At 44.4% G+C, this 17500-nt stretch overlaps 1 protein-coding gene across 3 annotated transcripts in view; it reads right to left on the bottom strand.

Annotated features, from left to right (window-relative positions):
* cpne5a (copine Va) overlaps positions 1-17500 on the bottom strand; it is a 97969-nt gene that overhangs the window by 54163 nt on the left and 26306 nt on the right. Inside the window, exons 4-7 of one of the 3 annotated variants that reach the window (XM_042098829.1) lie at positions 13837-13940; positions 11884-11923; positions 10688-10702; positions 10441-10520 (exon numbers count right to left, since the gene is read on the bottom strand). In XM_042098829.1, the coding sequence (XP_041954763.1) occupies positions 10441-10520; positions 10688-10702; positions 11884-11923; positions 13837-13940 (239 nt within the window). Of the gene's footprint in view, positions 1-10440; positions 10521-10687; positions 10937-11883; positions 11924-13836; positions 13941-17500 lie in introns of those variants that run through there. The other 2 variants (XM_042098830.1, XM_042098831.1) reach the window with 2 other exon arrangements.

The following is a 17500-nucleotide window of genomic DNA, read 5'->3' as shown; positions in this document are numbered from 1 at the left end:
GACATTGCCCCGGTCAAAGGAAATACAAGCATGCTTTGACAAGCTCAGACGCCACCAATTGGCGTAGGCCCCAAGAATCACAAATGCCACCACACTGGAGCCGACCTGCATCTGGCCTGGACCTGACCCACATGTGGCCTGTATATCGTCCATATGTGACCTGTACAGTATGTGGCCTGTAGATAGATAGATAGATAGATACTTTATTGATCCCCAGGGGAAATTCAAGGTCTCAGTAGCATACAGACATCACACACACATTCACTAACAGCAGAAAAAAGTAATTCAAAGTATGTAATATAAAAAACACAACTAAGCAATAAGGACAGTAGAAGATAAAGGATATACTAAATATACTAAAATACAAATTATACTAAATAACACTTAATCTAAATCAATTCTAAAAACAGTATCCACATAGTGGGTGATTAATCAATCAAGAGGCGCTTGCAATGACTGAGGCAGGGACTGAGCCTGTGATTCTCTGTGCATAGTAAGGTAAGGTAAGGTGCTCTGTGTGAGTGAGTGTCATGATGATGGTGCAAATGAGTAAGTCCAACAGTGCAACAGTGCAAGAATAAAGTCAATATATATCTATATATCTATATATATAACTATATTAAGAAAAGGTATAAGTGTGGCCACAGTTCGGCTGTGGCATGGGGGGAGGGGTTATGCTTATGTGCTAATATAGCACGCAAACAGTGTGTATGTGGCACGTGTGGCCCATATGTGACCCGTATGTGGCCTGTACTGTATGTGGCCTGTATGTTGCCTTGATCTGACTGATATGTGGCTCTTATGTGGCCCGTGTGGCCCACATGTGACCCGTATGTGACCTGTATGTGCCCCATGTGTGGCACGTGTGTGTGGTCCACGCAGCAACAGAGCCAGAGTCTTTCCACTCAAATGACTGAAGTGGAGCCAAGCCCAGCCCAGCCTATCAAAGCTGGATGCAAACAGGCTGGCCTCACTGAGATAACCCCACAAGCCCCACAAAACACACACACACACACACACACACACACACACACACACATACCTCTTCACACCCTCTGAAACACACCAACATTAACGGCTGGTTACAAAGGGATTAAGGCAGCTGGGCGAAAGGCTCTCACTTGGATTTAAAGGCAAGGCAAACAGAGTGTGTGGAGCAACACTGATATGCAACAGAGCCCACTGCCAGTCACCCCAGAGGGCAAATTGTGTGTGTGTGGTTGGGTGGATGGGGGGGGGGGGGGGTATATATTAGGACGGAGAAGAACAGAATTGGTAGCGGAGCCCAAAATTCTGTATGGGTTAAAGTTTAGTTGGCAGGCTGTTTGAATTTCCACACAGCTGAGCCGGGTCAGACTCGAAGCCAGGTCCAAGAGTGTGGTATTTATTATATATATTAGAGCCAGGTCCACGAGCGTGGTATTTATTATATATATTAGAGTCAGGTCCACGAACGTGGTATTTATTATATATATATATATATATATAAGTATATAGTATATATAGTATATATACTCTTCTGATCCCGTGAGGGAAATTTGGCCTCTGCATTTATCCCAATCTGTGAATTAGTGAAACACACTCAGCACACAGTGAACACACAGTAAGGTGAAGCACACACTAATCCCGGCGCAGTGAGCTGCCTGCAACAACAGCGGCGGTCGGGGAGCAGTGAGGGGTTAGGTGCCTTGCTCAAGGGCACTTCAGCCGTGCCTACTGGTCGGGGTTCGAACCGGCAACCCTCGGTTACAAGTCCGAAGCGCTAACCATATATTAGAGCCAGGTCCACAAATGTGGTATTTATTATGTACTGTATATCAGAGCCAGGTCCACGAATGTGGTATTTATTATATTAGAGCCAGTTGTGCCACAGTTCCCCCCACAGCTCTTCTTTTTTTGCTTTCAGTCCAGATCCATTACTCTGTCCAGTGCCTCAACATGCCAAAGTGATATTGTCCAATTTACAAATAAAGGCAGTAAAATAGGTCTTTCAAACGTAGAGATTCTCACTGCACACTGGTCTAATATTAGCAACTGTTTACTAGTTCACAAAAAAAACATCCTAATATCAGACCAGTGTGAGGTGATAGTCTCTATTTTTTGAAGTCTGATATTTCTGCACATCACCTGGGATCTGAAAAAGGCCACTCTACAGGGATTTTATCTTTGACGTAAAATAGGTATACTTGCCAGTATGATACAAATGTGTTTGCCAATAAGATAAGGTATTATTTACCGATGTCATAATCAGGTATTTCCCAATGACATAATCAGATATTACTGAAAAACCTGAACAGATGTTCTCCAATAAAGTAATAAGGTATTTCCCAGAATTTATATCCAGCTAAAACCCAGCCTGGGTTGCATTTGTGTTCACAATGTGGCACCTACAGTAACAACGCAGTTTACCAACACCATTGGCCACTCGCAGAAGTAAGGTCATCCAGAGTGTGGAGGTCAATCCCCCGCTGTGCACTTTCATTAAATATATGACTTATAGCCCAGCAGTGTTTGCCTGCTTATGGAAATCCTGAAGCCCTGGTGGGAGCCAGGTGCCAGATACATACAGTACCAAACATACAGTCATATCAAACAGAGTGAAAACATGGCTTCCCTCTCTTAACCTCAAAGAGGAATCTCTCTCTCTCTCTCTCAAATTCAAATTCAAAATGCTTTATTGGCATGACAAATAAGACATTCATATTGCCAAAGCAGTCATACAAAGTATGGAGGGAACATGGAATAAGACACAAAAATAAAACTAGGTGTCTATGTGTAGATGTACACTATATCATAGTATAACAATAACAACAAAGAAACTTTATATATATATATATATATATATATATATATATATATATATATATATATATATGCTGATATCTGTGTGTGTGTGTGTGTGTGTGTGTGTTTCTGTCTATCTATGTTTGTGTCTGTGCCTTTATGTGTAATGTGTGTAATGTGACTCCGTCAGCCTCTGCTGGGTAAACAACGACACTTACGGTGAAATATGAAGTGGAGGGGTCACGGAGAAATGGCCCTGGCATCATTTGATTGACTAATCCTCTTACACACAGCGCTCTCTTCTCGGACCGTGCTGTCTGCATCCTGCCGCTCTCACCTGCTGCTACAACTGATGGCATTCACTGCTCTAATTCTGTTACATCATTTCAAACCAGGAGGCACTCGTCTGTGTGTGTGTGTGTGTGTGTGTGTGTGTGTGTGTGTGTGTGTGTGTGTGTGTGTGTGTGTGTGTGTGTGTGTGTGTGTGTGTTTAGACAATGCAATGGGTGTATTTGTGGACTATGTGTACCTGTTTGAGATTTGCAGTTCACCGTGTATGCATATTTGTTTGAGTGAAGATTGGTGTGTGTGGTTGTTCAACAACATCAAAAGCTGCATGCTGTTGCTTGTTTAGCTGGGGAAGGATAGCTGTCTCTTGGGATCTTATCAGAGCCTTTCCCCCATCTCTGCAGCAATAACACTATTAGTCCTCGACTGTGGCCCAGAGCTGGATTGGGGTTGGCCCTAATCCTGCCCAGATCCGGCCCTACTCCGGCAGGCGTACCTGTGCCAGAACTACACCAGATCCATGTTAGACCCGCTCTGTATAACTCCTCTGCTCTGAAGCATAATAGAGTCCCCCTCCCCACTGAAGCTAAGTGAGTGAGTCTCATCACAATGCACCAAAAGCACACAGCCTCAAAGCTTGTTGCCATTCTGGAAATGCCACAATGCAACATGGGGGGGGGGGGTTGGAGCCAGACCACACATCTGCAATATCAACCAAAGGCTGGGGCCGGAATACAGTATCTCCCCTCCACCCCATTAACCTCAATGACCGAACGCTGGACGCAACACAACTCCATACGCATACAGTCCGCGATTGTGGGGAAATGTCGATGTTTGAACTCAACAGCCAATCAAATTATGATAGCTCCCTTCCATGCCCCTGAGAAAATGTGTTGATGGAATAGTATATGTCTCTGGCCAAGTCTCTGGTTTCCCTCAGTATTTACAGAGACAGGAATGTGAGCAATGTATTCCTTTTGGGGGCTTTTACTGTAAATGGAAAAAGACAGCATGGTTTGCATCATTACGAAACATTTCTTACAGCCATCTGCATATATTAGATGAAAACCCCCTATCTGTCTTACAGCACGCTCTGACTTTAGAGTTTCAGCTGACAGAGGAAACTAAAACCCACTGAAGACAAAGGCAGCGTAGGAAAGCAGCGGAAGAAGGCAAGGCAGTTCCAAGGAAATACCAACTTCAGAAGGGCACCTCTACAGAAGATTGAGAAACAGGAGCAAGCTGTGCAATAGTTTGGGCATCAGCATAATATGGATTCATAATGACGAGGCACACAGGCACTGGAGGCGCATACCAAGTAGCTAACACTCCTTTGATCAGCAATATTTTTCCCTGCCGTTTTCCATCCCATCCCTACTGTCCTTGGGTAGAGTATAATAACACCAGGCAGGACAACTTAGTATTGATGAAGTCACTATTTTCCATTTGTGGGGTGGGGGGGATGCTGATGGGATTACTCAGTAGTGTACAGACACTAAAAACTCAATAAAGTCCATAAACATTAGCTTCGCTCTAATTGTGCCAGTGTGGGCTGTGATACAAAATGGGTTCCGTTCTCCTAAGAGAAGGAGTGGAGCCTGTCAGCATCGCTTGCATAACAGTGTGGCACAACTCCCATCCCTGCCTCTTGTTAAGATGAAACCTATTCTTTTTGGTCAACAGCGAAATAAATAAATAAATAAATAAATAAATAAATAAATAAACAAAACCGACAGAATCACCTAGCCAGCAGCCCAGCTCAGGCTCCTGTGATTTTCCTGAGAAAGTCCTCCATGTCTGAAGTGAAGATGAAACAAACCTCTTCCTAATTGTAATTGGCAGTAGTGTTTGGCAACCCACTCAGTCCATACCTGTCCTGTTAACTGCAAACATACGGCACCATCTGTCACCTCGCCATAATGAAACGGTGTGTTTAAGAGTTTCAGCTTTCATTGGCTCATATCAATCACGTTGTTAGATTTTAGTGGTTTTCTGTATGTCATTCTTTTGGTTCTTTGTTTAATACTGCAGAAACTGCGAGGACAGGATGTTTATTGTAAGCAGACAGCATGTTGTCACCTTACAATAGCAAATGCTGTACCTAACTAATTGTTCCCCCACAAGACGTCTTAATTGAATAAGGCTATATCACTGTCTGTTTCCCCCCCTCCAATTTGACCCCAGACGTGAATGTATATTCTGGTATTATAATTAGCCAGAAGTTTCCCAGATCTTTGCTTCAGTTTCCTACCTTGGCTTCACCTTGCAACACTGTGCTGTGCTGTGCTTACAACAGGGTTACCAGAACTCTGTTGTTACATCCAGAATAAAGAACTATTCTTTCGCAAGCCAGCCTCAAGTTTTACCTGCTCTTAACTACACTGCAATCTACTCGGTCAACTGTGTCTCCATTTGGAATTAAGGAGACAATTTTAATAGCATTCTTCAGTTGGTGTTTCCACCCAGTTGTACGTGAAATAAGGAAAACAAGATTCATCCTGAAGAGGACAACAGCCTGTTTCAACGGTGAGTCGTTTTTAATTATTCATGCTACAAAATAGAACAGAAATTTGCTGTTTTTGGGTTATAATTTGACTAGAGTATACCAGTGGGTTGAGCAAGAAGAAGTTTTGCCTGCAGCTGTCTAGAAGCCAACAGTCCTACATGTTTTGTGTGTATACAACTATTTTGACGTTGTAGGCCTATTTAAGCATTTTAAAACAAATTGTGTGTCAGAAATGACATTTCACACTTCGAACTGAGCTGCATTCTCGGCGAGTCTGAAAACTGCGCAATTCAAAACGCTGTACCCTGATCAATAATCACCTGTCTGATTAGTGCTGTAAAGCGCACGCAGGTTGCAGCCCAGCAAGAAATATTATCCGGCATATGAAAGACTCCGCCAAAAACACTATGTGGATACAACAGTAACAAAACTCTATCATAGAATGAACATTCCTAATGATAGCCTCTAACTTAGCGACCGCTATAGTTAGCCCGTGCACTATTAAATTTCTCCTGTCTTGCTGCGTACAATATGCCCGTCCAGCCTCGGCTGACGCCACACCAAATCCATTCAGGATAAGACTTGTGCGCAGTCTTACAGCCCAGCGCAAAATATTAACAAGCACATAAAAACTGTGCACTATCAAATTTCTCCTGCCTCGCAGCAAAACAATATGCCTGCCTAGCCTCAGCTATGCACCACACCAAATCCAGTCATTCTTTGTTACAGCCTCACACCCTGCACCATAGAACTACAGAATAAGACTTGAAACGCTGTCTTACAGCGCAGCGGGAAATACTAACAAGCACATAAAACAGTAGCTACAAACTCTAACTTAGCCTTAAGCTACAGTTAGCCTCTAATTTAGTCAGTCACCACTACTAAATTAGCCAAGAGATAAAAATCTATCTCAAAACTTCCACAAAATGAAAAAAAAGAAAAACCAGAATGCAAAGCTTAATGTTAACATCTCAAGGGTAAGCAGTGATGCTTGAAGTAGGCTACGTAGCCTACCACTAACATCTTGTTGGATATCTAGCATTTCATTTTAACTTTCATTTCATCTAACTAACTAACACAATGTTCAGTAAAAGGAACAGGGCCTGTGCCAGCCAGATCCCTACAACTGAGAAAGGTGGGATGGCACCGCCCCAAGTTAGTGAAGATGAAATAGTTACAACGGTGAGAGATTTTTTGAACGGTCATCTCAGGATGGAGGAGACCGAGAATAGGATTGAAATGAAATATGGCATTGTGAATGATGATGATAATTTGTGGCCTATGGCCGATAGAAATAAGCTGCCATTGTCTTTAGTCATCTTGAATCAAGCCATGCTTAGCCGCAAGGCAGCCGAGAATAAGGAGGCGGCAGAAAGAGTTGATGCGCTCAAGAGAGAATTGTCTGAGCTTAAGGCTAAAATATATGCTTTAGCAGAGAAGGAGAAGTCGCTAAAGGTGGAGAAGGCTCAGGATGAAATAAGGAGTGCCCAATGTGCAAGATCTGAGCCGATGCCAACTTGTTTAAATGAACAAATTCTGCCGGTTACAAACCACATCCAGTCTGTTTGTGATGTTGAAGGCGAGGAAATGATCTTTAACAAGATACAACATGTGACCACTTCTGTCGAGCCTGCTAAAATGTGGATTGGGCAAGCATGTCAGACGCTGCCTAAAATGGATAGCCTGGGTTTTACTGCAGCTGTTTGTGCAGAGGTTGCTGGGCACCCAATGGCCGTTCCACGGTTTTCATCACCCACAATCCTTTACAGGAGTGGAGAGGATGAATCCTTTTTTGAAGGAAAGTTATGATAAAGGCCGCCAGGAAGGTTTTCCTTGGTTTGTGCCACTGCCACCGGCCGTGTGCGGTGTGAGTCCTACCAACAACAAAGAGACAGGGCTTGGCCCGCTTGTTGTGACTGGAAAACCTATGTCTGCACTTGTTTTGTGTACTGCAATTGTACATTTGGGATCAGATGCTTGGAGTGTTGATTGCCATTTGGAATTAAGGAGACAATTCTAATAGCATTCTTCAACGTCAAAGGGGGTTTAGCACTGCAGAGAGAGCAACTCACTTGGCTCACGATTAAATGGAAAGGAATGTGCTGCCACAGAGCACAGCTAGAACAGAATCACTTTGAAATAAGAGTATACTATGCACAATGCATCAGGTTACTATAAAATATGACAGCTTTATTGGCTTTAATGTGAAGGAGAGTGTTTTTTGAGAAAGTGTTTTGTTTTGTGTGTATGTGTGTGTGTGTGTGTGTGTGTGTACTTTAGTGTGTAATTAACTACATGAATGCATTTCCACAGCATGCTATAGTGTACGCACATTGACTGTGATGGATGGTAAAGGTTTTTCTTTGCAGAGAGACATCCACCCACCCCCTGCTCTCTCCCTATAGCGGTGGGGGGTGGGGACGGGGCTGCAATTGAGAAGCTCCGTGGACAGGTTTGATTTCGCACCAGCCGAAGTGAGTAAGTCAATACTCCACAATCAGATTTGGGCAGGTCCTGATCAAATAGACCTGATAGAAAAGAGAAGATCCCCACAAGCTGCCCCAATGACTCATCGTCACAGAACCTGCTAGAGCAAACAAGACATCACAACCAACCTTTCAGGACTTATCGCTCCTCAAACAAAAATACTGACCAGTGCAATGCATCAAAACACAGCTATTTTCAGCCAAATACATGCACCCTGCGTGCCCTCTTCAATTGAGATTCCTTTAGATTAATTTATATGTGGCAGGATAGACAACAGTCGTGGTGACGATGAGAGAAACAACAGGAAACACACAGAAAGAGAATCTAATCCCAAATAAGAGATTGCCTGCACTGGGACTAGAAGTGCTGTGACAGAGTAGTCGTGAATTGGGATGGATTCACTGGTAGGATGGAAGAAGCTATATTGGAGGAGAGAGAGAGAGAGCGCAGCAGAGACAGTCATTATATATGTGAAGGTAGGCTGACTTGATGTTTTAAAACAGGATCATTCACACATTGACTTCAGGGCTCTGATCTCTTTTAAACAATGACAGCAGATTTCCCATTGGCTCCTCTAACTAATAAAATCCTGCCCCAGGAGGGAAATCCCCTCTCCTTTCCCTCATATTAACACACAGGCCACATCTACACCCACCGGCCACATCTACACCCACAGACCACATCTACACCCGCTGGAGAAGCAACCGAAGCCACATAAATCCTCCTAGAAGCTGTAAAGTTCCTCCAATCCCATTACTGTCTCCATCTGGACATCACCACAGAGGAGCCCATTACTGGAGGGCCACTGGTCCTCTGTCTCTCTCTCACCTCTCTTTCTCTCATCCATCTCTCTCAGAATCACACACATAATACAGAGAGAGAGAGAGAGAGAGAGAGACATTCACACACACACACACACACACACACACACACACACACACACACACACACACACACACAAAAACACACCCCATTTCTACCAGGACCCCTGAAATCACAAACCAACACACGTGCCACACACCGCTCTGGCTTTACCGTTCACCAGAGACCCATTATAAGGGAGCCTGCTGGTCAACACTGCCTGTAAACGCCTGATTAAAAGCCTGAGGCCTTAGGGCTTACCGGGTCACAAACAAACAGCCCAGGGAACTCTATTCCACACTCTGGCTCACGGTGCAGGGTATGGATTTCCAATCGCCTTCTCCTTTCTCTACGTTAGTAAATCCTCAGCTCCTCAGAGCTTTAGCATTGTGTATGGATCATGGGGACTTTTCTTTGTTGATTCTCTGTCACTTCTACTATGAAATACCCAATCTAGGCCTTTCAATGTAGTGGCGAGCATCTGAAGTCAGTGTGGATACAGTATGTGGTTCATATTTTTCATGTCAGCCCGTAACAGTGCATCAAATTCTGTTCAGTCTGTAGGAGAGTGAAATTGACTGCATTTGGACACCTATGAAATATCTAGTTTATCTTTTTGTTGAATAAAGTCAATGTGTGCGTCTGTGTGTGTGTGCGTCTGTGTGTGTGTGTGTGTGTGTGTGTGTGTGGTGTGTGTGTAGACATACAGCATATTTTCTCTCAGCCCATAACAGTATGCATTTGTTTCCGCTCAATCTGTCCAGGAATGATACCTGCTGAGTTGGCCCGGTCTGCGATTGGCTCACTTAATTTCCTAATGGCCCTAATTGCGGAGAGGAAGCCTCTGGTAGAGTTCAATTAGACATACCCATCAACACTGACTGGCCTCATCTGTTGAGCTAAATGTGCCCCACAGATGGGAAGCCTGGGCCAGATGATCCATCATCTCTCCACAGCTGAAACCCTACCAGCACTTTTTTGGCAGGAGGCCAGCACAGCGCCACTCCTGAGGCTACATCAGCGCCCGGCCTGCACAGAATAAGTTTGGGGACTCAAACTAATGTCCATGATGAACTGTGATGGGCCACAAACAGCATTTAAGCTAATGTAGCACCTGCTGGTTAGATGGCATAGGTCAAGGGTTCACAATCAAGGAAGCATATGTGCTATATGCTTTCTATTTGCTGAGAGTATTAGTCATGATAAAAAGTGTCTACTGAATAAGTTAGTAGAAATGAAATATTTTTAATATCTTTATCTTATTGAGTTCTGCTGATGTGTTGAGTACCTAGAGATGTGAGTGGCTAGAGGATATGCGCTACATCTCACTTATGTAGGTCAACCGATTCCCCAACTGTGTGCAGCAGTAAGCCTGTGCCTATCACAGGAAAAGGTTTTCATCTCACTTAGATAGAGCCACACAGTCCTGCAGGAGTCACAGTGGCTCATGAAGTAATTGTGTGTGTGTCGGCCATTGTGGCTCGGAGAGTAAGTGAGTGCATTAGCTTCCTTACCCCAGAGGCTTTTCCAGGCGACTGGCCGGCGAACCAACTATCTCACCCAGAGTGCAGAAGGCCTGACCCAGGAAGTCCTGCTGGAGGGTCAGCAGTTGAATATAAAGGTGGTAGGGCGGGGGGTATTGCATTGTGGGAATTGTAGTCCATGGAAACAGGGGCAGACAAAGGAACAAACACATCCATTAGAGTGGTGCTTGACCTCTGGTAGTGTACAGTAAGAGAGACTAGAGAGGCTGACACGTACGTTGAAGTCGGTGGGCTTCCAGAAGGGAGGGCAGGTAGCAGCAAAAACAACAACAACAACAACAACAATATCATAGAACAGAAAGAAAAAAGGGACTACACCAAAATACAAGACCATTGTAAAAACTAAGAACAAGGGTTCACACTTGAGAGTGTGTGTATGTGTGTGTGAGAGAGAGATAGAGAGAGAGAATGGAAAAGAGAGAGAGATACTTTAAGAGACTTTTTGATGTTTATGTTTGAATTCTGACCATTACCAACTGAAATAAAATCAAATGTAAATCATAAATAAGACCAATAGTGGAAAGTAACAAGGACCATGCAGTGAGAGTATTTGGTATATGGAAACCATTACTTTAAGCCCATATATTATATGCGGTGCTAGATGACACAGGTGACATTATCAAAGCATCATTACTTTTTAATCAGTAATTACCAAGTACTGTTATATTACCAACAGACGATTACAGCATGTGAGAGAATCTCCATTAAATTACATTTTCTTCCACTACATTCGACGTATGGCCATGATAATCCATAACCAAACAGCTAAACACACTGGGGATTTGTAAGCTTTGATTAACGGTGCAATGATAGGTCTTAATGGGATAGGTCCCAATAGCATTGAGTTAAAAATGAATGTTCATTAACAGTGCTATCAGAAAACCCTACAGTACACAAAAAGGCCATTCCACTCTGAACAGCTCTGTGCCCAAACTACCTCTCACACAGCTGCTATCTGGACTTTATATTTACTACTACTGGAATGTGATGGCAAGCCTGAAAATGAGACCCTACTAATCACACCCGGAGACATAAAACTTCCCAACATGGCTGCCTTAATTAACATTGCTTAATGCATCAGTGACTTTAAGTATTGATAAGGCATGTGCAATTTATAAAGCCAAGGTTTATGGTTTGTTTGCTGCATGCTAACAAAAGTATGAAGTTAATGTCAATTAGGGGGACCATGGAGAGAAGAATCACTCAAATATAGCCTATATATCTGAACCTGCTGATGGCGGTGTTTGTGTCATGCTTGCATAGAACCAAGAGCAGGAGCGGGGCATGCTTCTGAGAAAGACAGAGAGAGAGAGAGAAAGAGAGAGAGATATTTGGTGTGCTCTGGGGGAGCAGAGTGTACTTTGATCCAGCCACCCTACAGCACAGATCGATGCAAGGGACAAGGCTACTCACATGTTTGGACAGGTCTGGGCTTTTAGAGTCGATGTCATATCTGGAGCAAAAACAAAACACACACACAGATAGACACACACACACACACACATACACACACACACACACACACACACACACACACACACACACACACACACACACACACACACACACACACCAGCTGTAAGAAGAAGAGGCCCCTAAACTCGAAACTTTTGCTCTAGTTCACAAAGAGCACAGTATTGACCCGTCCTATTCTGAAATCCACCCAAAGATATTTATAGGGCTTGGGTGATGGTGGTGTTGAAGTTCTCAACCTGGAACTACAGCAGTAAATGAAGGGAGCGGGGTGCATCTGACAACAACCCCTGTCAGTGGATTGCTTTTCAACAATCACAATGAAAGTTTGATGGACAGAAATACATTGAAGAAACGATCAATGACGTTCAAAGTTTTAAATGAAAATACAGCTGGTTGTTAATTTGTAAATTTTGTTCATTTAATTTCTGTCATGCCATTTTAATTATGCCATTCACTGAAGTCTGTCTCTACCTCCTATCACAGTAGTAGAAGTCTCCACACCTCAGATAGAAATGTTTACATTCCCTCAGCGAAGGCTAGGAAAAAATCTAATTAAATTTCCAGTGGCCAGGAGAAGGGAACATTAACATGGCAACCACGGGAGCAAGAGAGTATAATATAATCCGTTACCCAGAGCACAATGCCTCGGACATAAAGACGAAGAAGACCTTGGAAAAAAGTCATTAAGTTTAAGGTAAATCCTCTGAGACGATGAGGTAATGCAGACTTCAATAAGAGGTTAAGGGTCTGGCTGTGTGGCGATCTCTGTGTGGCTGAGGGAGCGAAGTGGAGAGGCGTCCGGCTGATGTACGTGCAGAAACATGCGACGTGATCAAAGCCCAGCGTGATGATTGGTATAAAGGAGAGCACTCCAGCAGCGGGCGGTTCTGGTGGAGCGTTAATAAGGAGCAGAGCTGAGACTCTCACACCTCGGGCCAATACAGAAATAACCCTTTCACCCACGGGGAAGGGGTGGGCGGTGATGAGGGAGAGGAGGAGGAGGAGGAGGGGTGAAGGGGTGGAGGAAAAGTAAGAAAGGATGGGTGGAGAAGAGGAAGAAGAGAAAAGGAAAAAGGGAATGAGAGAAAAGTGAAGAGGGATAAACAGAGGTGGAGGGAAGGGGTGGAGAAGTAAGACTAGAGAAAGGAGGAGGAGCATGATGTGCAGGGATAGATGGAGCAGGAGGAAATGGAGGGATAAAGGAGGTGAAGATGGAGAAACAGATAAAAGCAAATGGCGGAGGAGTGAGCAGGACAAGGAGGAATACAAACAAGAGGAAGAATGTGAAGGAGAAGTAAGGATAGAGGGAGAGAGGAGGAGGAGGTGGAGTAGGAGGAAGCATAGAAGTGATGGAGGAGGAGAAGGCATGGAAGAGGGAGGGGCAGGAGCAGGAAGCTGAGGCTCCATCAGTTGAAATGAGCCCGCAGAGAGACGTGGGCATTTTTCTTTAAGCGTCAGTGTGGGGAGAGAAAGAGAGAGATGGTGGAGGGAAGCAAACCACATCAAAATTTCATCACCCTTTTACAAATCCTACTGCCAACACATGACAATCAATACAGATAGGCTATTCATTATTACACAGAGAGACGACCCAGATGGAACACCAGGCAGAGGAGAGAGGGAGGAGGGAGAGAGAGAGAGAGGAGAGATAAGGAAGTGTGTGAAAGAGAAACAGAGAGACAATGGCAGAGGGAGAAACAAATTGAGTTACAGTAAGGCAGATAGAAATGAAGGGACAAGGGGTAGAGAGAAAGACAGAGAGAGAGAGCGAGAGAGAGAGGGAAGTAAAAGTATGAGAGAGAGAAGAGGGAAGAATAAATCTTAAAACAACTCGGAGCTCCATCCCAGAAAGTCCCCAGTGCAGTTCTCTGATCAAACAGAATAACTCACATGTCAAAACGTAGATTCTGCTTCTCCTCAAAGAAGTAGTCCAGGATGTACTTCCTGACAAAGTCTGGGTTCAGTGTGTTGTCGATCACTTCTGTTCTCCCAAACTAGGGAAACACAGACAGACAGACAGAGAAATCGAGAGTTTAAGGTGACTGTACAGGGACTGATTTAACTGCCATCCATGAGTTTAAAGCAATACAATGTAAAAATGTGGTATTTAAACCCCTTGTTGTCAATGTTTAATGTACTGATACCCATTTAGGAGATATCCAGTGCATGAAAAACTGACAAAAGGGTAATGTTCCTGCAATATGCAACATAGTTATACGTACCAGACACCATCCTCCATAAATCAGTGTATTATAAAAATGAGTTAGAAACCGTTACTCTAAGGCATGTTTTTTATAAACTGCATAGTGTTGCTTTAGTGTGCAGGAGGTGTGGGCAGTGTGGCAGTAGGTGCTTCTTGACCTCTGAGGTCAGCTACAGGGGACTGAAGATGATCGCACTCGTGACAGAACACAAGAAACTGTGTCAGATGCATAGAGGATGAGGATACATACACACACACACACACACACACACACACACACACACAGACTCACACACTTGCATGAATGCATAAACACACACACACCACACACACACACACACACACACACATATGGTTACCCACAAACACACACGCACACGCACACACACACACACACGCACGCACACACACACACACACACACACAAATACACACACACACACACACACACAAACACACACACACACAGATCAATGTGCTGTAACACTCACCAGTCACACTTCCTCTGGCTTATGGTGACACTCCTCATTATAACTTTACACCAACTGTCAGCGACTGACTGTCTCCAAGCGGATGAATCCCGTGGCCATGCACCATGGCAGCTGATAGCATAATTAATTACTCACTGCATTGGATAGTAACACGCTAACAGTTTGACTGGCCTGTCATGATAGGTTTCTATCAGGGGACACGGTGCTCCGTTAGTTTCCTTTCCAAAAAGAGTGTGTTGAATCAAGCCCTTCTAAACGCGCCGTGAAAGCGTGACAAAGACTCTCATCGCTGTTTATTTTTGATATAATAGGCCAGTGATTTTCAGCAGAGGCTATCAAAAGAGCTTTCATTGTGGTAATGTCTATATCTGTGTGTGTGTGTGTGTGTGTGTGTGTGTGTGTGTGTGTGTGTGTGTGTGTGTGTGTGTGTGTGTGTGTGTGTGCGTGTGCGTGTGTGTGTACGCACGTGTGTGTGTGTGTGTGTGTGTGTGTGGGTGTGTGTGTGCGTGTGCGTGTGTGTGTACGCACGTGTGTGTGTGTGTGTGTGTGTGTGTGTGTGTGTGTGTGTGTGTGTGTGTGTGTGTGTGTGTGTGTATGTATGTGTGTGAGAGAGTGTTAAACCACTATCTGCACCCAGCAGCAGATACTCCTTGAAAGGTGTCTTCCCTTTTTCATGCACATACTCCATGACTGAAACACTGTGTGGTTTGTCCCCTCTGCTAATTGTGTTCCCGATGAATAATTCAACATTCGGAGGGGGATTTTTTCTTTTTAAAAATGCATAAATAAATGATCCCCAGTGAAAGCATTACCATAAACTGACATAGGGAATGAATAATTACAGGCCTAACGCACAGGCAGCCCAAGACACAAGGCACAAGGATTATGGGCCGTCTGGCTGCTTGCTGCACTGCCCCCCCCCTCCCCCGACACACACACACACACATGCATCTACAATTACAGCGCGGGCCTGCCGTTGTGTGGGTTAGCACAGACCCTGGGCGAGCTAATGATCCCGCAGTTGTGTTCTCACAGTGAAGGCCCAGTGAAAGCAGCAGTTTGTCACACTTAAATTAGCACAAGCTGTAGCACAATGATACAATACGTTCAGACAGGTTGTAATTTTAGATGTCAGCGAAATGGTATCTGTTTGCCTTTGCAATAAACAAGGGCAGGAATTACGAGCTGTGTGTGGTTGGGGTGTGATCCGGCTGACTGCAGAGTGGGAGCTGGTTCCGGCGTTGTGCCGCACCGTACCGTGCCACAGAGGGTTTGAGCCTGCTGTTGCATCAGCCTGGCCTGGAGAGGGGGTGAAGAAAGAGCCGTGTTTCTGTCAGAAGTGTTTCTTTCAGACACACACACAGACACACACACACACACACAGACACACACACAGACACAAACACACACACACACACACACACACACACACACTCTTCACACCTCACCCCTACCCAGCTCCAAATGAACGAGCAAACACCTCTTTCTTTAAACCAGTCGTCAGGGACAGGAGAGGAGAAACACATCTAATACATCTAAATTAAGAAGCAGTAAGAAGAGATTTCTTTCCTCTTCTCTTGTCCTCTGTTTAATTAATTGCATGGGGATGCCGTTTAAGCACCGTGGCAGTGAGAGAATACCCGCCTCTTTACCCCTGATCTCATCATTCTCCGAGTGCCAGTGTGCGTCTCTCGTCAGCCACTTCCTGTGGTTCTGGTTAATTGAGACCTTCGCAGAAGAGGAATATTAAATGCAGAACTAAAATCTCCATGGGGAGGGCTGAGAGAAGAAGGTAGCGGAGGGCTAGGGTCGCACTCTGTGGTGAAAGTTACGTTTTTAGGGGTCGGAGGAGTGCGCTCTGCCGTCCCTTGCCTCCTTGACCCAGCTGTGCAGGGCACAGAGCCTCTCATCTATCTCTGTCAGCATCAAGGATCTCAGCAGCACTGATTCCCAGGGACGACAAGGAGAGGATGTTTGATAAAAAAAAAAAGAAATCAAAGAAATCTCCCTGCTAGAGTCAGTTTGATATCCTGGGTTTGAGACTGGGGAAGCAATCTGCTAAAAATCATAACTCAAGCTATGAGTAACATCTGGTAAGAGGCACAGTCACTCATTACTGGAAAGGAGGATTTCAGCATCAGACTGCATCAAATGAAACTGATTTGGGCTCATCTGTATCATCCAGCCGGTAACTCGACTGTCAACACTTTTCCTTCAATTGCGACAGTGATTCAACCGTTTTGATAGGTGACCATCATAATATTCTTTCAGAGATAACACCTCTTATCTTCACATGGGGGAAACTGTTCAGTTGCTGTTCAAAAGACATCTGAAGAAGATGTCATAAGTGGCCTGTGTAGATGCTGCTGTGAACAGGAGCAGTCTTACGTAATAACAAATCAAAGGATATATTTAATGTCTGCAGGCAGGGGAAGGTAGCTTGAAATGGAAAATAAAAACAACTTTTACAATCTGAAAGTGACAGTTTGGAGACCTTTGTTCTGTTCAAAGGATGCTTACCGGTGGTTCCGTCATGAAGCCAGACAAGGCCGCATGGTGTTTATGCGATGGCTTTTCCCAAGCCACCATAATACAGTGTGTGTATCAGCCTCAATAGAGTTATTGATTTTCACCATTTCAGTGTAATAGAATACATTGCATGGGATGACAAGATAAATGGAAAGCTGTTTGTCTATTTTATGGGAGCCAAGATTAACGCCCGCAACCCTACAGAGGGTGTGTGTGTGTGTGTGTGTGTGTGCATGTGTGTGGGTGGGTGGATGGTGGGGGTGTCTTCGTATGTGTGTGTGTAAGGGGAACTATGCTGCATGCCTTGGGAATTGCATCTCCATATGATCCA

The sequence above is a fragment of the Alosa sapidissima genome, chromosome 7 (assembly GCF_018492685.1).
Source record: "Alosa sapidissima isolate fAloSap1 chromosome 7, fAloSap1.pri, whole genome shotgun sequence".
In the NCBI taxonomy this organism is placed as follows: domain Eukaryota; kingdom Metazoa; phylum Chordata; class Actinopteri; order Clupeiformes; family Clupeidae; genus Alosa; species Alosa sapidissima.
Note: the sequence above shows the minus strand (reverse complement) of the source record. Positions and strands in the feature narration are given on the sequence as shown.